Source organism: Hippopotamus amphibius, chromosome 13 (genome assembly GCF_030028045.1).
Source record: "Hippopotamus amphibius kiboko isolate mHipAmp2 chromosome 13, mHipAmp2.hap2, whole genome shotgun sequence".
NCBI classification, from domain to species: domain Eukaryota; kingdom Metazoa; phylum Chordata; class Mammalia; order Artiodactyla; family Hippopotamidae; genus Hippopotamus; species Hippopotamus amphibius.
The window spans coordinates 26,621,957-26,647,090 of record NC_080198.1 but is presented as its reverse complement, the minus strand read 5'-3'; the positions used below and the strand labels follow the sequence as shown (position 1 = coordinate 26,647,090).

The following is a 25,134-nucleotide window of genomic DNA, read 5'->3' as shown; positions in this document are numbered from 1 at the left end:
TTCCTTTGCGGTTTTGAAAGAGAGGGATGTAAACATAAATCCAACAAGCTTATTATATAGCTTTAAAGACTAAAAAAATAAGATGGCCACCTTTGGGGAGGAGAGCGAAATTAAGAGGAGTGGTCCTGGGGACTGCCACTATGTTTGCCTGTGTGTTTCTGCAATGTCGATATATTATTCTGTAATAAGAATGTGTCATTTTTATAAGTAAAAATGTCATCATATACTTACCATTTCAAGACCCGTGCAACAGTGGACACTTAAGGTGACCTAATTTTGACACAGGCCAAATTATGATCCCATCAACGTGCTACCTGCACCCAGGAAAAACCTAGTCCAACACGGCCAGCTGGTAATACAGGGGTGAGATTTAATCCTTGATATCAGCATTGTAAAGGGGACCAGTTAGACTTTAAAAGGTTTCAGAGAAGTGGGTCACATCATGAAATGTCTTTAAAGAAAAGCACCTGGTTACTAAGTGGCTTTATTAAAGCACCTTTCATCCAGTGCATCTTTTCAGCACTGTTCACGGTCAGGTTCTAGGGACCATGCAGCCACCAGGAAAGCACTGCTTTAAGAGGTATTTGTAGCAGTTTTCTAACAGTGCATAGGGAGGACCACACAGCTAGTTAGCTCAGAAAAGGATGCCAGCTTGCTAACACACCCTGGGTGCATGCAGGGAAGCCAAGTATAATTTCTAAGGTTGGAAGCCCAGTTCTTAAGAAAAAAACTTAAAAAAAAAAAAAAAAGCCCTTAAAACACTCCTATATATTATATGATCATGTTAAAGATAAATGCATCTTGGCTCCCAAAGACGCGGTGCACTGAAGAGGCTTTCCAATCATGATGGTCATTTTAAGCTACGTTGAAAATACATCACTCTCGGGTTTTGTGAAAAGGGGGCCTGATGGGGACTAACTTGGACAGGTCCCTGTGCTGATCTTTGGAGGCTTGTGTGCCAGTTCCGGCCCAATTTGAGAAATGGAAATGCTAAATCACTCCTTACAATGAAGTAATCGTCTTCTGTTTTCACAGGAGAGCTGTTCATAGCCCTTGGAGTGTGCGGCTGTGAAAAGAGGACGCTGAATGCAAAATTAATATGACTGAGAGGGACAGAAAAGCCAAGAATGGAGAGGTCACTTAATCCACTGACTCTTGGAGGGCAGTTAGGGTGCCTTATTTTGTGTGGAGCACAGGACCTGAGATGGACTAGGCCAGAGCCTCCATCAGGTCCAACAAATGAATACTTTCAATTGCTGAGAAACTTGGAAATGAGCACCTGATTGACTTTTGGGCATTGCATATCTGCAGCTTTGAAATAATGTCCTTGTCCTTCTAGAACAAGGCTCTTTTATTCTGTCCCAAAGAGGAAAGCAAACTTTCTAGGCTCTACTAAGGTAGATTCTATGTCTTACAACATCCAAGGACTTCTTCACATTTTACCTTCTGAATCTGGAGGTCTGGGGATGACCTCTGCCCTTCTGCTTGCCCTGATCTGCTTTTGTCAGGGGCCTCCTAAAAGGACATCAGGGAATTTGTGTGTCCACTGCCAGGTGTACACGTGCAACTGACCAACGTCGGTTCATGAAAGCTTACTTAGCAGCCATTATGTGCCAGGCATGAGGCGGGGACCTGGGGAGGGTGAGGAGTTCAAAATGAGCAAGATACACTCCCTGCCTTTCAGTAGCTCACACTCTTGGAGGTGACTGACCCAAAAAGACACGCGGTAAGGGGAATTCCCTGGTGGTCCAGTGGTTAGGACACCGAGCTTTCACTGCCGAGGGCACGGCGGGTTCAGTCCCTGGTCGGGGAACTAAGCTTCCACAAGCCAAGACACGTGGTAAGGGAGAAAACAGAGTCAGTGTCTACCTTTCACATCCCTATGTCTTCCCTTTTCCTCCCAGCATCTCCCTATTTCTTACTCCCTACTCAGAAGGCTTCCTTGAGAAGGGCATACACGGCTTTCTGTACCCTTGTGTGCACAGATCAGAAGCTAGTAAGGCTTCACGCTACTGCATTGTAGCCACTAGTACAGATCAAGGGAGAACTTTTCACCACAGGGAAACTGCCCTGCAGTAAGTTTTTGGTGGGATGGTTTGGCCATAGGGAAAGGCTTGCTTTTCCTAAATTTGATACAAACCATGGAGGAAATTGTGGAATTCAAACCCCTAAGGAAATATTTTGACCTTTGGTTTGAGAAATAGGCCTGCCTTTGGTTCTAAGACTGGGAAGAAAAGAGCAAAACACAAAATCTGAATCGCCAGGACTTTTCAGCTTCCAGAAGTGCCATCAACACCTGCCGAGATCCCCCGTAGCACACGGCTCCTTTCCCAGTTTCTGCCAAGATGCTCCCCTACCTGGGACTGTGCTGTGCTTTTGCCCTTTTGGTTTCCAGTTTTGATGCTATTACTCCTCTCTTCTTCTTCCAAGATACAAAATAATGAACTCGGATCGCTGTCAGCCAAACCCAGCCCCCATCACACACAACTGATATATCAACTAAACTACACAACATCTGGAGATCCTGAGTAGTCTGTGCTGCTTGGGGGATTTCAGGGGATTTGAATGAGGAAAAATAGTGGAACAGCTATGAACTGGAAACGGAACTTGGATGTGTGTCTGGGGACAGACAGGGTGCTGGTAATGATGTCAAATCAGACGAATTTCGTTTCTGTGTCTGATGTTCAGATACAGATACTCCACGAGGGAAGGGAAGTGATCTCCCATCCTTCCTGATGTGCCAAGAACTTAGCACTGGGCCCGGCATACAGGAGAAGCCCAAACAATTTTTGGTGAATGGCTGCGTACTGTCCTCATTCTCTTCTTATTTCTCAGGAAAGTCTACTTAGAAAGGTCAAATGAAGCATTCTGCCCTCCACCCTACATGCTGTGGTGACAAAACTGGCAATGTGTTGGAAATCAAAATGCACATTTAAGGTCTCATGCCCCTTTGTTGCTATCTAGGCAGATTGTGGCCAAGACAACTCATAGTTGGCACAGAGTACGCGCTCAGTTCACATACAGAGAGTGAGTGATGTTGTGGAGGTCCTGCCCACACTGCTGGGAAGTCAAGAGACGCCTGCTACCTGTACCCAACACACTGGCTCTAGAATCGTAGGAGCTTCTCTTTTGTCCATCCAGCTATCCACCCACGCATACACTCATACATTTAACAAACACCTAGCAACTAAATATTTTGTGCCAGACACTTATGGGTTTTGGGGATACAGAGCCAAGTAGGACCCTTTCCTCATGGAGCTACGTGAACAAACTGGCAGCCATATTTTGTGCTATCTTTTGTTGGGTTTGGGACAGAAGTGGGACAGGTGAACAGAAGTTACAATGAAGTGGCCACCCCTCCAGCTGACTTTGACAGGCAACCACCTTCTTCGAAACGCTCCAGATTACGGTCAGTTGTAAGGACGGCCGGCCACCCACCCCTCCCGGAGTCAGCGCACAGTGGGGAAGAGGTGCAGAACCGGTCCAGTCACCTATGCTCACCTTTTCACACAAGATTCAATCATGTCACTTGCCATCAGCTTCAGCCGTTGTTCCAGGTGCTTTCCAAACTCTTCTTCGGGCCAGTGCAAGTCCCGAATGAAGGTCTGAAGGGCATCGAGTTTCCAGAACAGATCTTCCGAAGTGCCTGATCCGTTACTGGCAGGACAAAAATGAGAAAACAAGAGTTACCCACTGGCCTAGGGGCCTGCAAAAGCTGACACAAGAACAGTTGGGGGCCAGAAGGCTTAAGGCAAACAACGGCTTCAACATACAAAACGACGCGTGTTGGCGGTGGAGGTGGGGGCGCTCTCCACCAGCAGATTTTGAGTTTTACCATACATGACTTAGGGGGCTCTGTGCGGCCAATTATTCCAGACCAGTGAGAAATCTGAGGAAGGTGTTGCCCCATAACTAGAACAATGTATGGTAAAAATCAGCCTTCTTGTAATAACCACATTAACACATGTGATGATTCAGATGAAGGCCACGAACCAGAGGGAGAAGTAGGTCTCCACGGATAATAACTACATGGCAACATGCAGTTATTAGAATTCAGGGTTTCATGCATTGCCCTGGCTCCCCTCCAGAGTGGAAGCCTCTTGGAGACTGCACAAGACTTTCAGTTGTAAAAGGACAGTGCTAACAGAGTGGTGAGCGAGGACCCGCTTTCTCTCTTGAAGAGCTGGAAAGAAACTGGGCTGACTCAAATCAAACCGAGTACACCTGGATCCCTTGAATCCAAGATTCTCGTCCAGTGTGGTTATTATTCCAATTTGCACAGACCAGCCCTTGGCGTAGGCAGCCCCAGGACAAGGTGGGTTGTGGGGGGAGGTGAGTGGACAAGGGATATTTCCAAAGCTTTAGGGCTCGAACCCTGAGCTCTCGTACCGTTGCACCATCTTACCCAGTCCTCTGTACAGATGGAGAAATCGGTCTTGATTCCTTTCTGTACAATGACGTCTGAGAAGCTTTTACCTGGGGCATCGACGGGAAGCCCGCGTACAGGAAATGCTCCACCTCTCGCCCTCTTGCCCTTTCCTGGCTGGCTGTCCCTTTTGTAACAATCCCCTTGGGAGCTCTGTGGGGTGGCCACCCCACCCCCTTCCTCGCATACCACTAATGCTAACACGGCAATTTATAAGATGTCCAACATACCATGCATTACCACCAGTTCTGACATCGTCTATAGATACAGATGAGAGTGGGTGTTTCTACTGTGACAGATGCCAGCTGCATTGAATTAATGCTTCAGAGAGAGAAACATAGCTAGTTGCATAAATGCATACACAGCTACTGCGGGGGGGCGGGGTGGGGGAGGAGGGAGCAGGCTCCCAACATGCCAGGAGGGAGCCCACGGCCTGGACCAACAGGGTAACGTTCTCAAGGACAGACCAGTCTGAGGTCAGTACGTAGATGTATCTGACACGAAGGAGCAGGTAACATGAAAACACGTCCTTAAAATGAAAGGTGGCAAAGGAGGAAACTGAAATTATGAAAAGATATAGAATCAGGCATTTCCTGGTGGGTGACTGAGAATCTACGCCTTCTTTTCAGATACGGTAGTAGGCATTGCTCAAAAGTAGGGGAATGCATCGTTTCCCCGTAAAAGTTCAGCCTTCCCCCTATCCCATCCTATGCTTGGGAAAAAGAAACCCCAACTTTGTCTAGTCTAAACCCCGTTTTGGAACTGCATGGTTGTATGTTTTAAATCATTAAGTACATATGAATGCAATAATTGGTATTTATTACAACAACATTTTGACACCCATCTGGTTTCAGAGTTTCAAAAAATTCTTCTAGGGTTTTTTTTTTTTTTCCTTTGAAGAGCGTATTATTAAGTTTTGACATGAGGAAAAGAATATTTTCTTTTTATTTTTAAGATAAACTGTTAATGTTAAGGCAATAGCACCAAGATTATTTTGATTGCTGAGCAGTTACCAAAATGTGTTCCCACTCATGCCTTAATTAATTGAATGGAGACCATTATCTGCTTTATTACAATGTCTTGATTCATATCTTTTCAAAAACAATGTCACAGAGCATGCACAGAAGGAGGTAAGAGAAGCTTTTGGATATTTATTTTTAAAATTTTAACAGGTACTACCTAATCTAACTTTTCATATAGTCATCTTAGCATGAATATGATTTATGGGATTTTTTTGTAGAAGTTTTTTTTTTTTCCAGATACAAATTTTGGAGGTTTTAATTTGTCTTTAAAAGAAAATCAGAAAAATTTTAAAATACAGGTTTTTAAAACTATTAGGCAGTTTTGGAGGAGCCAAGTAGAACAGTCATTTTAAAGTTATGTTCTCTACCTGGATTACTGCAGAAATAAAAATGTGGAGGGCCATCTTGACAAATGTGATTTTGAGATTTCAAAACATCACTGCCAGTTTCAGATCATTTTTTATTCCTTTGATAATAACACTTCCCTTTGAAAATGTGCCAATTTATTCTTTCAAGAAAAAGCTTATCTGGCCTATAATTAGCTATGGTCTAAGAAAAGGATCAAAGGAGGGTATAGAATCGCTAAACCTTCTTTCACTTATTAAATCATGCATGTGGTTCTAATTTAATTTCCCTGAGGTAGTATTTCGGGGTGCTGGATCTTCCTCTTGCTAAGGAAAGAAGGAGAGAGGATTCTAAGCTAGGAGAGATGGCTTCTCAGCATCCACCCTCCAAACTGCTGGCTTTCAAAGGGTGGCCTGACCTCCAAGGAACACAAACGCCAGACCCTGCTGGCATCTGCATGGATGAGTGCAGAGAACGGCCCTACACGGAGACCACAGATGACATGGCTACCCCCAAATTTAACTGCATTGCATTCTCAAATGTAGAGATCTTCTTGCTACCTAGATCTCAATGCTCCAAACTGTATTATGACCTTGGAATGTATCTTTATGTAACATTTACATTACTAAGGCTCGATCCATTCAGAACTTTTCACTTAGCCCTGAAGGTAGTGTTACTATAGCCTGCCGTTTGCTGACATCAGAAATACGCTTTATGGTTTAGGCAGTCTCTAGGAATTTTTTATTAAAAAAAAAACAACAACACCCCAAACCAGCTTCTAGGTAGGTGTGCTTTCCTCTTTGATTTGGATCAAGCCAGAAATGACCAGCCAACCCAGCAAAGAGGTTTCCTGGATTATTTTTGGATGATTAACTCTGAAAGTCATGTCACCTGCGTTAAAAAACAAAAACAAAAAAATAACAGCAGCAACAAAAAAACCAAAACATGGGAAGAAGCCTTTTGCAAAGGAATTCAGGAAGTGAAACATAGTCCTCAAACATTCAGTGGGCGTAAGACAAATTGTTAGTGCTGTATATATAGCAAACGTCTTACAAACACGCTGCATGCCAGAAATAAACAATATTGTCTCTGTATGATCAGCAAAATATGTCTAATTATCTATCTCCATCTCTGTTATATAGGATGTAGAGAAATAAACAATACATATCCATGCCAAGATCACTTAAATTTAAATTAGATCTAATGTGAACTGAATACACACTCAGCATCATATATAGCAGCCATCCATGACGGTGCCGAAAAAGTAGGCATTTGTGGGATGCCTAGAGGGATGTTAACTGGTAGATTTGGTACTTTGGGAAGGTTCACATTGGGTAGGTTCACATTGGGTAGATTACTGGTTAAACTCCTGTGGAAGAAACAGACAGAAAGAAAAAAATAACATCACAGTGACAATGCAGATGTGGCAGAAGCACACGACAGTTGTAAATAAACTGGCTGAGTCCACAGCAAGACAACAACAGAAACTTAAGCGACACATTTCAGAAAGCAGCTTATGGATGGGGAGCTGTGGTGCTCCTCAGTGTTCAGAGAGAAATGATAGAAGTTAACGGAAAAAAATTAACCACAGAGCAACTGAAAAGCGTGGACACTCATGGACCCCTATATACAATGATCATGGTATTTCAACGCCTTCGTGAGGGGCCTTCAGTTTCCAAATCCATTGCCGAGAGGGTCTAGACCTTGCCTCATACAAAGAACCTGAAGCTCATGGAGTTCCTGGCGTTGCTGTGGCTAGGGCTGCAGGGAAGTAGCTAGAACTGATAGAAAGGGTGGAGCACTTTTTCTCACTCTTATTTACAAATTATTTTTGATGAAGGCACATTTCTTAGGTCAGATAGTAGATGCAAGATGTAGCAGGAAATTCATGCACTGGAATGCATACATGACGGTCATGGACAGAAATGGAATTCTCTCCAACCGCTACTTCTGAAGACAGGTGTATACGTGACGGAGCAGCGAGCTGATGGCGAAGATGAAGGCATCGCATCAGGAAGAATGATTAGCTTTGCATAATTTTTATAGAACACTTGAAAATGGAAACATGCCCTCCCAAAACTAAGTCCAGTTAACGTGGAGACATGTTCACACGCAAAAAAAAAAAAAAAAGAAAAGAAAAGAAACCCCAAATTCAGCTCTTATGGTAAATTCTTTGACCACAAGTGGATTTAAAATGTGGCTGTTTTAAGTAATTACCCTTGAAAGTGAGATAGAGACTGGAAGAAAGGGTGATGGGGGCTTGCTGAGGGGGGGAGGCGGGGCTGGTGATGTTCTGTTTCTTGATCTGTGTGATTGTAACATGGATGTGTTCAGCTTGTGAATATTACTCAAGTTTTGTATTTTCTGTAAGAAGTTAAAATGTAAGTTAAAAATTAATAGTTAAAAACTGTGACCTCATATCAGGTTTTGCTTTTTGAACAAAGATTGATCAACTGATGTAATGAAAGAGAGATAGATGGCTTTATGACTAAAGAGAGAAAATAAAACAAAACAAAAACCTCAAAGCAAATCAACCACATCTCCTTGGAGGGGCTGTGTCATATACTGCTCAACCAGCTGGCACTACGTGATTCTGTAGTGGCATTTCAAGGGTGTTCCATCCAGCCAAAGTCACTGGCACAGTGGAGCCCAGCCTAACTCTGCATCTGAGAGGAGCCTTCCTGTTTAAGTGAAGTTGACAGCATTTTGGCAAAGAAGTTGAGGTTTTCTTTTTGGATCTTGCAGAAGAAGAGCAAGTTTTGCCAAAGCAGCTCTGCCCCGGGCAAGCTGTATTTGACTAACACAGCTCTTGCAAAGGCTGGAGCTGCCTCTGGGCTTGCTCAGGGGGGCAAGACTCCTGATACGCCCAAAATTTTGCATTCTGGAGACAGTCTGTACACCTCTCTTTAGAAACGAGCTACCCTTTCATGATGGGAATATAGCTCCGGCTGGTAGATGGAAAAACCTAGGATGCAAAATCGCCAACCTGGCATTCTCTCCCTTAAGGGAAACAGGTGTCTCACAGGTTCATCCTTTACACTTCGCATTTGGGGAAAGCCAATTATACTTCTCTACTTGGGATGAAAGGGCACTCTCCTGGGAACGGTCAAGAGAAGATTAGTTAACGCTGACTATTAAGTGGAAGGGAAAATGGAACTTTTCTTTTCATGTTTCTCTATTTAACTGGGGAATCTGCCTTTGAATTCAGTCCCTGGTGGTTCTCAGTCTTAAACACTGCTATGTAACAAAACCGTTGGCGATTTCCACTGAGACATGTGTAAGCCTATATAAGCAAATGTGATCATTAAATGATACACACACTGAATATTGATCAAGGAATTAGGAGATCTTTTGAGATGGCAGCCTGGAAAGTTAAAATGTCAATTCTGAGCAAATTAGAAGTAGCTAGGAATGAATAACATACAAATGTATGCAAAAGCAACTTAATTTAAACATATTAGCGGATGGTGGGCACACAAATTAGAAATGAGCTTCGTTTTACACATGAAAATTTAAAAAGTACTTATATTAATCAAAACATACTGTATTTGTAAAATAAGACATTTTAGCTGGACTGCTGCACTGGACTCACAGAAACATCTTCCTGTGACATAGTATCATGAGATACTTTTAAAAGACTGAAGAAACATGCTTGATATTTCTGCTTTTAGCAAAATAATAGTGTATTACTGATGTTATTAACTCATTTGGCTATTAATAACATATTAATAATCAAAGAGGCAATTCCAAGCATTATAGGTGACTGATATACATGTGAAAAGGGAGGATTGTCCTGTAGCACTCAGGTCAGATCAGGCTCCTGGAGCTGCTACTGGGTATGAGAAATTATTATTTTAGAGGGCCCTTTAGCAAATACCTAAAAACAAGTCCAGCATGCCTCTCCGTGCAAGTCATAACTGGGTATCTCTGGATAGTGTAATAAGTGTAAATTGCAACCCTAACAACGGATAATGTTAAAAATTAGACTCATTCATTTTGGGGACTGCTGAAAAAGGGTACCTCCCATCATATCAAAGGACCCATTCCCGGAGCACTGGGTTAAAAAATTCTCACCTGCTCTCTCTCTCTCATGGATGAAAGGTACAGATGTGTGCATGTCTCCTCATCTCTACGGATGGTAGAGTCATTCCTTACTGCCAGGGTTCATTCTAATAAGGTTGCGTCTCTGTGCAGAGAGGCTATGGTTGGGTCTTTTCTCAAAGTCTTCTGCTTTAGATTTATGGATGGGGTTCGATTTAAGACACAGAATGCCTCCCACTTCATGAGCCATTTGGTGCATGAATATACGTGGTACATCTTGTCTTGGTGCTCTGAACACTAAAACCTCTCTCCTGGCTTACTCTTAGGTCTAATTCTTACTTAGGGGAATGGGGCTCTCTTTGATCTCTTTCTAGAGTTTAGAGGGGTGTTTCTCAAGCTTTTATTTACGATCACCACCAGATCCCCCAACTGCCTTCCCCATGAAAGTTTAATACCACCAATATGCTGGATGTCTGTTTATGTACTGTATAGACACCTGTGCATACACACACACACACACACCAAGAGTGAGATTTTTTTGTTGTTGCACCCCATGCCCCAAACAAGAACCAATTTCCACCACCTTTGGGAACTGTAAGCCCCTGTTTAGAGTGCGTGACGTAGTGAATAAAGTTCTAAACTTCACGGGATTTTAGAACCTCCCCACTCTCTCTCCAACCTTACGGCTTGTCTCATTTGTAATCCATGCTGGCCCAAACAAAGCCCTCACTGTTCCTATCGCCTACCTTATCCTTCCCCCTAATTTTACTTTGGCCCAGCACCCCTACCCCTTTTGAAAAACTCTCCAAGCTATTCCTTTATGACTCCCCAGTGGAGTCTTTGTTTGGGTCTTTTCTCAAAGTCTTCTGTTCCTTCTCTTCCACCTATGCTCTCATGACTCTTCCTTATGTTCTTTGTACATCTGTACAGTGGTAAATATTTAAAGTCATTTTTCTTGTGTGTGTGTTGCTCAGACCCAACCAGATGAAAATATCCGATCAGGACCATGTATCTCTTTCTCACTTTCTCCTCTAGTGGGCAATGTATCTTTTCTTCGCTTTCTTCTCTTCTTTATAGTCTTCTTGTGGTACTCTTACACTTTTCAGCCTGTATAGGGTTCTTAATAAATGTCAGCTAATCAATAAATATTTATTGAACACCTGTCCCAGGCCCTGTTCGTGGTGTTAGGGAGGCAGTGCTGATTAAACGTGTGTATGGAGTGAACATGGAAAATCACACTTTCTAGAATGTTAGTGTTGGAAAGTCTTGGGTATTCAAAGTTCTCGTTTTACAAAGGAGGATACGGAGGCTCAGGAAGGTCATCTGACTTGCCCGAGGTCACTCAGCAAATTACTGGCAGAGTTAAGAGTTCTGACTGCTAGTCTGATGTGTGGCTATTTCATACCGGGCCACCTACGTATTGCTAAGGTATCTTTGGTCTGACATTTTATTATCATTAAGATATTGATATCTTTGACAATCTGGGAAAAGACCTTATTTCAAACATACTTTTCATATGTCTGTCTCAGGCAGAGAGGGAGAAAGTGCATCTTGATAAATGAGAAACCCAAATTTTTCAGTGTGCATATATCAAGAAGAAGTGTTGAGTTCTACAGTTCAGAATCATCCTGAACTTCAATGGGCAACTGTGAAGCGTGGATTACTTGCGCCTGGAAGTGTTCAGGTAGAAACTGAGAGAGAACTGCTAAGGAAAGAGTAGGACAGAGGGGTCTCGAGACTTGGCGAGCTTTGGATTAGACGCTTTGTAAGTTTTCTTACGCATAGGCCAAGGTGACTCGACTAGCAACCAACCAACTCTAAAGACCTGGTAGAAATGTGGTTCATCTACTACGTAGGACCAAAGGCTCATATTCAGGGCTGTTGGGAGCGTGCTGAACAAGCGTCTCAGCTGCGGGTGGTGGCCCTATGATGTGTCCTGATGGACACCCCTGAGAGGGCCACGGGCTCCCGCCTGGGCTTGGCCTCAAGAGGCCGACTACCTTCAGCTGTGGTTAGCAGCTATGAGACGACGCTGTCCACCAACGCCTAGAGGTTCACACTGTGACCATCATCTGGCTTCATGGAAACAGAGATGCCGCTTCTCTTCTCTCGCCTTGCAGGGATGGAAGGCCACCCTCTTAGCGGAAGGCAGCAAGCAACAAGGACTCAGTCGTTTTACCCTTTCTATCCAATAACTTTGGTTGTATCAAACCCAAATGACGATATCTCTATCTTCTTTCACGAGACCATATTTTGAAATAAAAAAATCTGAAGAATAAAGGATAGTTAACCTCTGTTTCTAGCAACTTTGGTATATTGGTAGCATTTCCTTGTCCGAGTTCTGCTTTTCTTTAACATTTTAAATATTTTGCTAACTCTTGAACAACATGGGCTTAGGGGCACTGAATCCTGCACAGTTAAAAACTCACATATAACTTTATATTTAGCCCTTGTACCTGTGGTCCCTCCTTATCCTCAGTTCCACATCTGTGGATTCAACCAATCTCTGATCATGTAGGACTGTCATATTTACTACTGAAAAAAGTCCACATATAAGTGCACCTGTGCCATTCAAACCCCGTGCTGTTCAAGGATCAACTATGCCAGTTTTTCTTGAAGTAAGCTCTGCAATGCATTTTTCAGTCATTTTACCTATAATCAGGTTATCTATAATCATGACTTTTGAAAAGGAGAAGAACAGAACTATGTGAATATAAGAATTGTTTGAGAGAAAGGCTGTGGGGGGTGTGTGTGTGTGTGTATTGTGGGATCATCTGACAAAATTAGAGAAGACTCAGCAAACTGAATCTATTTATCTCAGTCAGCTGCTTATTTTTGAGTAAACTTGTTGAAAAACATTCCACAAAGATCATTCTTTACTTGGAAAAAAAAAGAATCTCTGCTTCTTTATCAACCCTCTATCCAGCGGTCGAATAGAAGTTCATACTTTCTCTTTACATGGTAAGAAGTAGAGAGATTTGTTCCTTCCTATCACATAAGCGTGTTCCCAATTTTTTTATACCTTTCACTTTGTGCCGGCCGTTCTGCAAATCTGTCCCACGGCATCCCTGTTCTGTTTACAAATCAGCTAATAAAATGTACGTGATTTCAAACAATTTTAATTTAGCTTATGTTTTAGTTGGCATTTTCCAATACCTCCAGCCTACTCTGAAAAGCACGTACTATTTAGTATGAATTAAACAAACCACAGTCATATTCACGAGCCCACAGCACAGTCTGGGACAGCAAAAAGCTACTTACGATAGAAACACAACCCTGTAAAATATTCTCAGTTTGTTAGTCACACACAATCAATCCTTTGCTGATTTTCAGATTACTAATCCGAGAGTTCATATTTTAGTTTTTTTCACTCCTTAAAAGAAAAACCCTCTGAAAACATTCCCAGACTAAGACTCCCCATTGTGAAAACCTTTTCTACTGACTGACCAAGAATATGTGATAGTTCAGGAGGAAAAGCAGTCATGGGCTTGGTTGCTGACAAATTTAACAGGCTATAAAATGACTTCAGTGACATTATCGCAGAGCTTCATGACAAGTCTCAGACACTGAGTACAGACTTTTTAAAAATTGGTTTTACGGATGAGAAGACAGTTACAGAGTTTCAAGCCCTTGCCTTCTGGCTAGTAGCTGGAGAACAAGGCCCCACCTCTAGGGCCCTTTAAGAAACAGCTAAGGACACCCATCATTCCCTCCCGCATGTTGGTGGTCGTAGCCTCCACATTTAAACCCAAGTAAGCACATGCTATTTCAAGACCACTGCTATTTTTGAAATGCGAATATTACTCATTTTAACCTTTTCCTTTTTCACAACGGTTCTGCACAGGACAACTGTCTTGATTCGAGTGAGCATTTGGAAAAAAATACTATCACTTGTTTATACTTTATCATCAAGGGTCCCGGTTCTATTCTCATGAGTTGAAAGTCAGCAGGGCCACATTAAGAGACTGTTATAATCCTGAGAATTACAAGCTACAATTTGGATATCTTGGAACTTGCAAATGAAGAGCTACTGCCTATTAACCTGCTCAGTAGGGCAAGTCGAGAAACTTCTCTTGCGGCTCAGATGTGGAAAGAGGGGTGGGCTGAGTTATTTTGCACTGATTCCTTTATGACTCAGAATCTGATTCAGTGTAATATTAGAAGGAGGGTCTCCATTCAGAAAACTGCTTAAAGACAGGGCGCAAGTCAAGGCTTCCAAACTGAGAAAAGTCTCCTGAATATTTGTTCGGGAGTACCTGACAGTGTGCTATGCAAACCCCACTTTGCTCCACGCTGGTTGCCACACCCCCCAGATGTAAAGGATCAGAAAGAACAAACTGCTTTTCCTACAGGAAAAAAAAAAAGGGATTCTAAGAGAGCAAAGCTATTATTGACTTTATTGGAGCTTTTCAAACCATACCAGAAAATTCTTTCCACCTAGGAGTTCTCCACTTCTTCGGAAAGGGGAGTCTGAGACTGACCTTCTGGTGGCCTTGAGTGACAGCCCTTCTCCCTGCTGGAGAATGGAGGTGGCACCGAATCTGCCACACATTTCAAATAGGATCTATTTGCCAAGCAATTATGGAAATAGCCAATTCACAACCTATAGGATTTCTTGTAATTGGTCCTACAGGATAGATTTCTTGTTGAAAAAAAAAAAGTGGTCAAATACATTTAGGAAACTCTAGATTAAGCAGAGTCAAACGAGTTTCTGTATGACTATATTCTCCAAGTTTTGAAATATGCTGGCGCGCTTTGAGGCTCTCCAGGAGACAAGGGTGTGGGGTGGAAGAGTGGAGGACAAGGTTTCCTAAACATATCTGGCCACAGGGTCCTTTTCTTGAGGAGCGTCTCAAAAGCCTAGACCAGGAAATGACAAACTCTGGCCCACAGGCCAGCTTGCTGCTTTGGAAGCAAGGTTTTAGGGGAACACAGCCTCTCTTGTTCATTTACCTATTGTCTATTGCTGCTTTTGTGCTACACTGTAGAGTTGAGACTTGACAGAGATTGTGTGGCTTGAAAACTAAATATTTACTATCTGGCCTCTTACAGAAAAAGTTTGCTGACCCCTTGCCTAGACCCCTATGGAACACACTTTGGGAAACATCAATTCCTAGGGATAAAACCACTGGAGTAAGATACACAGTTCAAATATCACAGCCAGGCTTACATCCCGTATTGCTTAGTCACCTTGTGCAACAAACAGAAGATTCCATTTGATAAAACATTTCTCATCCTCCCCCCCCTTTTGGATAACTATAAGCATCACAGTTGGGAATATGGTGTTTGCTCTCTGTCCATATGAACAATGCAAACCATAAGACACCATTAATCCATTTCTGTATGACTCTCCAGCCATGTGCACCCAAACTCCGATGGTATCAAAAGAGGTTTCCTTACTTGACTGGTTCCCATGACTCCCGCTCAAAGCCCCTGTGAATGGATTGTGCAATTGAGGACTCCATCAAATCCACATATCTAACCACAAGTGGGGCAAACAGGTCTTGCAGGTGTTTGTGAAATTTTCCATTGCACAAATTAGCTAGAACAGATAAGCAAAAGCTCCGTAAGAATCCACAGTTGCTTTATCAGCATACAACGTACACACAGAGACGACTGTCTTCTATGTTAAATATATCATTTCTAAAAAAAGCCAGAAAGAAGGAGGAGGAGGAAGAGGAAAAGGAGGAGAGGCAGAAGGAGGAGGAGAGGCAGAAGGAGAAGGAGAAAAGAAAAAAGTACATGAGCGACATCATGCTTCAATCTGTGTGGAAGGAAAACGGAATTCAAAAGCCTTTTACCCACTTGTGTCACTCTTCTAAAAAAGGAAAAAGAAAAAAATAAAGCCCCCTTAACCCCTTAAAGAACAACAAAGCCAACAATTGATACTTTTTTTCCCCCCCAGGTTTTCTTTGCCCCTCCTCCCTTTCTTCCCCTTACATTACCAGGAAGAACATTCTGTACCCCACTCTTCTGTCATCACTCTCCCTGGAGAGGAAGGTCTATCGTATGGCTATGTGTTGCTGTAAGGTACTCTGAAATGCTTGGGATGTTACTTAGCAAGAAATTGTTTTTCATTGAGAAAGCATCTTTTATAAAAATTCAAAATGTGTAGCGGTCAATTTAATTAGCTTGTGCAAGAGCACATAAAACCCACAGGCACAGGCTGCACTTTCTCACTGCTCTTGGGTTCTTCTGCCTAGTCAAGAGAGGGCTTCCCTGAAATAGGACGCTTGTTGGAAGAAAGGGAATTTCATCAGCTGTAAGTTTGTTTTTTTAAGTAATCATAAAACTATGAAGAGCTATGTGCAACCTGTAGTCTGCCTGGCATAAAGACATTTTAGCAATCTGTTTATCTGCCCAGAAAGTCAAACAGTCAAAGATGATACATACAATCTGTCCGGAGAAAATCATTCAGCAGCTGAAACAGTGGAAAACTGTCCCACGTGTCTGGGGGCTGCACCTCCAATGCTGCATCCATGTCCACTGCAAAGAGTGACAGGAAGGTCTCGGCGTGTTCCACCATCAAGTCTGACCACCATGCAAAGGCCTTTGAAACGTGGCAGAGAAACAACAGACAAAGAGGTGAGGGGCTTCTGTCTCCGACTTCAGATGTGAAGTTAAGCCCTGGCTGTTCAAGATTGATTGTGCATCCAGCAGGGTTTGATAATTTTATTGTAAAGAGAACAGCTTTTTTGAATACCCCTGGGCCTCTATGTGTCCCAAGGAAATGCTTTTCATGATTCCAAGCCTGCCTTAGAAAGTCTTTATTCTGACCTCCTGGTCAGAAGATGTAGCCGTAGAAATGACGGGCGTGGAACTTCTGTTCAATTTACAATAACTCAGTATGTTCTGAGCCATGCTCTTTATCACTCTCGTTGGCTGGTTCTTGCTCTAAAATATTAGAATTTGGGAGTTTCTTCACTGTGTTTATGGGTTTTCTGCTGGTCTAACTTGAAAATTGGCAATTATTTACTTATATCTACCCATCTGGGGCTTAATTGTCTGTGGTCTCATACAAGCTCAGCAACTCGTGTTTCCCTACACATTGGAAATGTTACTCCTATTTCATGCCAGGGCGAAGGAAACCATTGTTGCAATTGCGACAGACTTTTGAGTTAAAATCTCTCTAAGCACGGAGCCTCTGGTTTTGCATCCTGTCTGTAGGAAAGATCAGGTTTTAAGTTAGGAGACATTCGGTAAGATTAGGACTTACTTTTCTGAGGGTTGGACACATATGTACATTGAAAACCAAAAATATCAGTGAAGTAACTCATTTTCATGCACGTGGGTCCTTGGAAATCATTGTGCAGGGTCTCAGAGGTGACATTCACATCAGATGGGCCAGATGTGAATGCAATTCAAAGGCACGCATGCATGTTGACTAATCATTTCTGGCAGGGAGCATGCAGAATGAGTGGCGGTGTCAACAGGCCCCCCTCCCCTTTTTTTCTTTCGCTGATTTCAAAGAGAGCAGAAAAACAAAACAATGCCAGCCTGTTCTATTGCCCCACTTCCACACCCAGTGCCGTAAAGTATTTACAGGGGAAACACCTTCCGGAGCATTCGCCGAAAAAAAGATGGGAAGGCATTTGGAAACATGAAAGATGATTATGGAAGTAATTCCATAAATGAAAGAGTTTGTTCAATGGCCAAGCTCTTCTGTGATCTATTAGTTATTTGGGGATATTCTAACAGCCACCAGGAGGCAGAATAGGGGTCCACCTCTCTTCTTTCATGAGATTTCATTTTACTTACTTCTCCTTTATCAACATGTGGCTGGTTTGCAAATTAAATGGAAAAAATCAAGTCATGGACCATTCTGCAAGGTCAGCTTGGCTGGAAATAGACACCTGCTGTTTCCATTTTAATTTACAGTATAACCTCACTGATTCAGAGTAATGGGAGAGGAGAGATGCTAGTCTGTCAGCAAAAAAACCTAAATTACTGGGCTTTCTAAAAATGAACTATCATTTTGCTGCTTTCCAATGCAGTCTGTACCTGGACACCCAAGTAAAAGGTATTGATTATCACATAAATGTATGACAAATGTAAAAGTATGGATAAATTGAGCTATCAATTGAAGTCAAAGAGAAGGAAGCTTTAATTTCAGAGATCCTGGGATGAAACTTGGAAAAAGAGCCTTTAAAATTTCCAGAGAAAGTTGAGATCCTGTCATACATTTCACTTAAGAGAAATTAAAAGCGCCACATCTACAACTGAATTGTCACAAATTACGAACGGTTGGGTCTGAATCAGTGAGGTTTTATTGTAGTTTTCCGATCTGGGGATGAGAGCCCTGGGGCTTGGGGCTTGTTGCACTGACTACCTGCCTAAATCCAGCAGAGGAAGAAACCCTCTGTCTTGCCCCCAGAGCTCTCCTAGCCTCTGCCTTCTAGGCAGGGATCTTCTAAATACTGAAACTTGCTGGGGTCCCACTCTTACCCCCCAACTCTATGTGCAGGGCTGACTCAGCCCTGATGCAGGATATTTGCACAATTCACAAAGGCACACCAAATATTGGCTGGTACTTATTCTTTAGTTATTTGTTCCACTTTACACCTTCAGGGTGAGTCAAAGAAAATAGTTACTGGGGAGACTGAATTGCCTTCCCAGACACAATTTTGCTCTAGGATGACAAGGAAAAAAGAAAAGAAAAGAAAAGAAAACCCACGAAATGAAACAAAACAAAAATCGAATCCTAAATGCCTGCAATTAAAAATTTCTCAGCCCAACCTTAGATCTGGTTCTTACCAGCTTTATTGAAAAGTTGCAAACCAGAGGCCATAGAAGCACCAAGTTTCTACTATCTACAGAACATTTGCTCCCTTGTTAGTCTGATAAATGACTGAGAAATTACATATAGATGTCACCTGAATGATCATACAGACAGGCAGCCCTCCAAGAACTCTGACTACTGTGGTGTGAATTATTGCCACTGAAGTCTAGTGAAGGAAGAGAATTTAAATAGGGGAGGTTGTCAGAGAAGTGAAGTCCAAATTTATTTTTCTACACCCAAGCTGATTCTTTCAGAACCTCGTAATCGAACCTGACTCTCTGAGAAGGAGAAAAGGATTCAGGCAAGGGCAGTAATCACCAAAAAGCCATATCATAATTTTAATCAAATGAAGAGACTCTGTGTGTCTAGGCTGGGCAAGGCAAAGGTTTAAAATAAAACAACAACAACAGCAATTATATTTATTTTATACTTGCTCCTTACAGGTCAATGCTATTTTTGTACATGAGCTAACTCAATGTCTGTGGGTGTCTAAAGTCTTCCGAAATCTTTTCCAAAGACAAGGAGGAGTTGTCCTTTGGCTTCCAAATACTTACCCAGTGCTTTTCATTATGTAAAGGCAACGATGTACACTTTAGGGGTCTAGCCAACCACACTGAACACACTCTATATTGGGTACACAAACTACATGTATATATGTACCCCTCTGTGTACAATACATATATACATATACATACGTATACATAGAGAGAGAGGTTGGGCAAGTGAAGACAGCACATGCAGGCATAATTCCTGCGTGCGTGTGTGCAGGTGTGTGCGTGTGTGCACATACCTTAGGCCCTGAGAGCAGACTTCAGCTGTAATTTAGAGACACTAGGGATAACTGCTACCATATACTGCCTGTGTATATATACATGACATGTGCTTAGTGGGTGGATTTTTTTTCTCCTGAAACATTTAATGACTTTATATTGGAATTCAACACAGCTTTAAGGACGGTTGATTTTTGTGGGGGAGGCAATTCTACTTGCCACTTTTATTTGTGTGGTGGAGCCACCAAGCAGCACAACCCCGCAGCCAAGATCCATGCTGAGGACTCAGTGATTCTCTAGAGTTTATCGAGCACCCAGAGAACACGGCCGTGCGTACTGGTCAGTAGAAAACAAAGTTCATCCTTCACCCTTCTGGCAGCAAAACCTCGTCCTCAGCATGCCAGGGCAAACTCTACTCCTTTGGTTACAGCCCAGAGGCTCCTGACTGGGCTTTACTGTGAAATCAGCTGGGCAGTTTTAAAAATTACCAGTACTCAGCCCCTCCCTACGAGATCCCAATTAATTGAGCTGGAGTAAGACCTGGGCAGCAGGAATTGTTTTCAAGGTTTTTTTTGTTTTTAATATCTCTACCTTTATTTCCCAAAGATGCCTTAAGCTTTTTACATTTTATGTATTTAATTTTGGCTGCTCTGCACGGCATGTCGGATCTTCCCTGACCACGGATCAAACCCGGGCCCCCTGCAGTGGAAGTGTGGAGTCTTAACCACTGGACACCAGGGAAGTCCTCAGCAATTCTGATGCCTTTCTGGGCCATTTACCTTTCAAACCCAGCCTCCTTCCAACATATTCTGTCGGTATCATTCATTTGGTACTTTCCATGTAGATTTTGCCCTTTTTATGATTACATATTCATATATTTTGCTTTGTTAGTGATATATGCCTAATAATACAATAGCCAAGCTTTGCTGAGTGCTTACTATGTGCCTGGCATAACACCAGATGCTTTACTATTGGCCTTCCATCCTAATGACCATCTGAGATCCATTCTATGACTATCTCCAATTTACAGGGTAAGAGGGGTTAAGTAACTAGGCTGAGATCATGGAGCAAGAAAGTGGCAAAGCTGGACTTCAAACTCAGCCTCAGAGCCTGAACTCCTGGCCACTCTGCCTTCCATCACCTGAAGGCTAAGACTGCCTGATGTCTCCTCGTCCATCAAAAAAGCACTGACAGCAGATAGGTAGTTTTTGACTGATTGAGTAATGAGGTTTTGTGACTGGGTAGAACGACTGATTGGGATATAATCCTGTACATTTATTTAAAAGCAAAGTGGGTCTCCAAATTCTAAAGTATGCTGAAGGTTTCATTCCTAGCTTCTCTTTTTTCCAGTTATACATGTATCTATTCTTTCTCAAATTCTTTTCCTATATAGGACATTCCTAACCTCTAAAGTTAATAAACAAGAAAAGAATTGAATTTATTTCTACCCTATTTATGAATGGCTTTTGAATATGTAAGATTAAAATATTTTTGTGATGATGGTTATGAGGGCAGTTTAAGACGGTAATTAGCACGTAGTGAAAAAGGGCTTTCTGGAAAAGTGAAAAAAAAATGCCTTATTTGGAATATTAGCTTTTCCTCACTACCTCTTTGAGTAATTTGGGAAAATCTCTTCCTTTCTCAGACTGCAGCAGCCTCAGAAAATAACTTAATTAAATCAAACATATATGTCCATGTTCTTCTTCACTTAAAGAACAACTGTAAGCGAGGAAAACCATCTTCTTCGTATCCGTGTCTTCAAAAATTTGGCCTGACATCTTGGGAAAAGCCTCAACACCCACATCAGGGGAGGACTGGCCAGACCCCTCCACGCCTCTGGAGATGATTTTGTGGACACCCGGAAAGAACACACCTAGCATCGCTTGAACCCCAGGTGCCCCTAATCTGAAAAGAACATTGTATAGGCTAGAGTAGAAAAAAATTCTAGCCCAACTTAATTTTATGTCTGAAGGTGAGTCCTAGGTTTCTAGGTTTGGAGGGTGTCGATTTCGCCCTCTTCTTGCTCCTGGCTGTGCATTTGCTGGGTGCTGCAGGCGTTAGCTGTACCTGCCTCAAGGGGTCTTCACCCCATTCTCAGAGAGGGTTTGGGGGGAAACCACGATTCTTTGGCACTCTCTCTCTATATAAATACTGTATGTACGGTTGACATACAGACAGCGGTAGAGGAAGATTAGTATCACTCTGGCTAGCTACTGGTGACCGCACTCGGTGCTCATCTGCAGGAGTAAAGGTAAGTACAGACGGACACAGGAACTACGACAGGCTAAGGGGACAGAATGAAGGCAGGTAGGAGGCACGTGTTGGGATGTAACTGCAGTCTTTGTTAAGTGTGTCAGTTTCTTCATGCACGCACGAGAGAATCCCCCACGTTTACCCTGCCGTGGAGGGCCACCCATCTCACAAGCAGTCCGCCGGAAATTGCCGTTACATTCCTCGGGTCAGTGTTAGGAAGCAGGGGCCCCGGGGAAAGTCCCGGTAGAAGACATGGTACCGGGAGGGCATGCACAGACTATGACAGCGGGTGGCTGACTCATTCGTTTTGGTCACATACCTCTTTCCCCTGCCACGATCAGCCAAGATTGAACGGAACAGTAGAAAAACAGGGAGGAAATTTAAATATGCAATCAGGCATTAGTCGGGACGATTGGTTTATGGTGTATTATGTATTATTTAACTATACTGTCAATTTTCACTTAGCCATGGGTATGATCATTTTAGGTGCTTTTAACATTACTTTTATTGATGCCCTCTTTTTTTCCCCTTTTGCCGTAGATTTGCCTGGAGGGGAAGAGGGCGCATGGTACAGTTTTCAAAAAGGCTATTTTAAGAGAGATGATTTTAAATCTCAGTTTTGAAACAAGCAGTGATAGAACAGTCTGATTGTCATGAAATCTTGGAAGTTTTTCTTGGAAGGGTTGGGTTGTTTAAGTCCTTACAGGTTTGGGATTTAGTTAGCCTTGAAATCCCTGGGTGTATAATGATTATCAAAATACTCATTTTGACAGTGGTTTGTAAAAAAAAAAAATAGTAAGCTGTATCTATTTCGATGTATGTTGGAAAATCGACAAGTTGAACAACACAGAATAATTTGTTTCTGTCACTGCGTTCAGCTACCCAGATCATCTGAGATTAACAAATGAAGACTCCAGGGCGAGCAGACTAAGTTAACAGAGATAAATTCAAAAAAGACGGTCCTCGATCCACACACCAAATAAAATAAATCCAAACAACAGTGGTAGCAACAGAAACAACCACAAAAGACCAAAAAGTATTTCATGTGTTCCTGACAATAACCATATGCTGCTTGAATAATTATCTTGAAGATCTACTCACCTCTTTGGCTTGTTGCTAGATACATCTCAAAACTCAAGCTGAAACGTACATCACGCAACCACTTTTTGGTTGTTTTAAACAGCCTTGCAAAGGCTCCTCCTTGCACAACTGCCACTTTCATTCTCTTTACAAGGCCAGTTAAAAGAAAATGGGTGTTAAGGCATCTCATTTACAAAGTCGCTGGTAGAATCAGTTCTGCAACATCATCTAAGGAACAAGAGAGGTTGCCCACCACACCCGCTTACCTCTGCATGGTGTTCCTCGTTCTGTTGAAGGACTTCAATGACTAGTTCAGCAAGACGTATTGTGTCTTCCAGCTTTTTGGCAGGAGTGATTAACCGGCCTACATTTTCTGTAGTACAAGAATTGGTGTTAAAATTCAGCGAAAGCGGTGGGCTAGTTTTGTGGCCATTAGAACTAGTGGATAAGAAATTTCAAAGAGTTACCCATTTTTTGGAAAGTTTCATGCAAATGTTAAGTGCCACATAATTAGGAGTGAGCAAACCATAAAGCCATTTTATTATCACCATCATTATTATAATACATATTAAGAAAAAGCAGTGCTCCAGCTTCCAAGTTGCTTATTAAGCTATATTAAGACTATGACAGCCCATTTTGAATTTAGTGACATTTTGTACACATGTTCTTTAAAGACAGCATAAATGGACTATCTTCTATCCCTCTCTAGACAGTGTTCCTGCTACCTGAGGTGGGAAGATGTAACAGAAGCTTAGTCTTGACTGCTGCTACGTTTTTTTCCTGAATTTCTCCCTAAATATGTGACACTACAGCATTGTTTTTCATTCTAGGTCTGCAATGTTTAACAGGTATTGGAAAAAAGCAGATTCAAAGGCCTGGCTGTTTTACATTGTCCAGGGAAGAGACTGAGAATTAATGGACATTTCTGGGCCATTAGGCAGAAGGCAGGATAGAATTTTTAAAAGAGTATGGGTGTAGATTATTGAAGGAAGTGGTTTGCGCCACTGGTTGGTACAACTGAAATTTTATCAGTTAGGTGGCAACAATGTACTCCAGTTTTTTCTTTTAGTTTCTATTGTGTTGAAAGGGCTTTTGTCAGACAAGAACAAACTGATTTCTGTTGTACCTGGTTTCTGCTGTATCTTTTATAGGCTAAATTCATGAATGTTTGGCGATGTTATTATGCTATCAAAAATTATATATATATTTTCCTGCGGGGAAATAGAGTAATATTTGAAACATAAAGGGTTTTTTAGCCAATGAAATAGCCTGAATTCAACCAGTCTAAATTCACAGGGGAACTTGTCTTTCATGCTTAGACCTCTTCAAGCCTTGATTCTGAGTCAGCGCCCTTCAGGATGATTCCACGAGGAGGATATATATGTGCACAAAAGGACTGCTGAAACTTGTTTTAATGTTCTCATCTGAAGCAGATATGTTTTGGCTTCAGGATTCTTCCCACTAGAGAAGATTACTCATTACTTCACAAGAAGGGTTGGTTTGTTGTTGTTGGTTTGGCTTGTGTGTGTGTGTTGGGGGCGGGGGCATAAACAGAATCGTAGGAGACTGCTAAAAAATCAAACAAACAAAAAACACCAAGCAGCTCCTCATAATTTTTCCTTTGTGTATTTGTTAAATAGGCAATGAACATGTCGGATGATTAGTAATTTATGATTGAACAACAAAAAAGAAAAATTCTGTGAAACGCTATGCAAAAGGAGGGGTCCAGCCAACGGGACCTAAGAGTGATGGATGTGGCTGGGTGAGATTGAGGTGTTGAAAGTTTTGCTCCAACAGGGTCTGATGACTGGTGTGAATCTGGGCTTTCTGGACTCAGGCCAATGGAATGCTCCATTGTCTCTGCTAGGCTCGGGTGGAAATGTGGCTATATACAAGGTTAGGGCATGAAGGTGGGAACTGTGGGGAAATAAGTATACAGCTTAGGCAGAGAACCTCCAATACTCAGAGTCAGGAGATGTGCAGAGTTTAGGGGCTGACAGCTCATTGCCTGGTCCAGAGCAATAAATATCTGGAGAAAGAATGAGCGACAACATTGATTTTCACGCTTTTGGGGTGCCTGGTCTGTTTATAATTTCATAAATGGACCATCATAATTTCATAAGTAGACTTTCAGGCATTTCTACAAACATACTGTGTATATATGTTGGGGTAATATGTGTAGAGTGAGGTATTTGCATTTTGATAGTAAATATGCATTGGCTACTATTTTTTTTATTAGGTGATATTCACATTTACACATCAATTTGCAAATTCCTCATTCTATGCTTATTACCCATTCGACACATACACCTACATACACACATCACACACTTACACACATTTTCTAGTAACCAGACAAGGCTGCACGTTAATACAAATCTGTAGGAAATCCCACTTGGGGCACATCTTTGAAATCTC

At 42.2% G+C, this 25,134-nt stretch overlaps 1 protein-coding gene across 17 annotated transcripts in view; it reads right to left on the bottom strand.

Annotated features, from left to right (window-relative positions):
• CADPS (calcium dependent secretion activator) overlaps positions 1–25,134 on the bottom strand; it is a 451,700-nt gene that overhangs the window by 78,121 nt on the left and 348,445 nt on the right. For 6 of the 17 annotated variants that reach the window (XM_057706172.1, XM_057706173.1, XM_057706174.1 and 3 more), the window contains 4 exons: positions 22,983–23,089; positions 16,228–16,384; positions 15,235–15,376; positions 3,502–3,657 (listed from right to left, as the gene is read on the bottom strand). In XM_057706172.1, the coding sequence (XP_057562155.1) occupies positions 3,502–3,657; positions 15,235–15,376; positions 16,228–16,384; positions 22,983–23,089 (562 nt within the window). Of the gene's footprint in view, positions 1–3,501; positions 3,658–7,015; positions 7,163–15,234; positions 15,377–16,227; positions 16,385–17,592; positions 17,614–21,955; positions 21,965–22,982; positions 23,090–25,134 lie in introns of all 17 variants that reach the window. The other 11 variants (XM_057706175.1, XM_057706180.1, XM_057706186.1 and 8 more) reach the window with 8 other exon arrangements.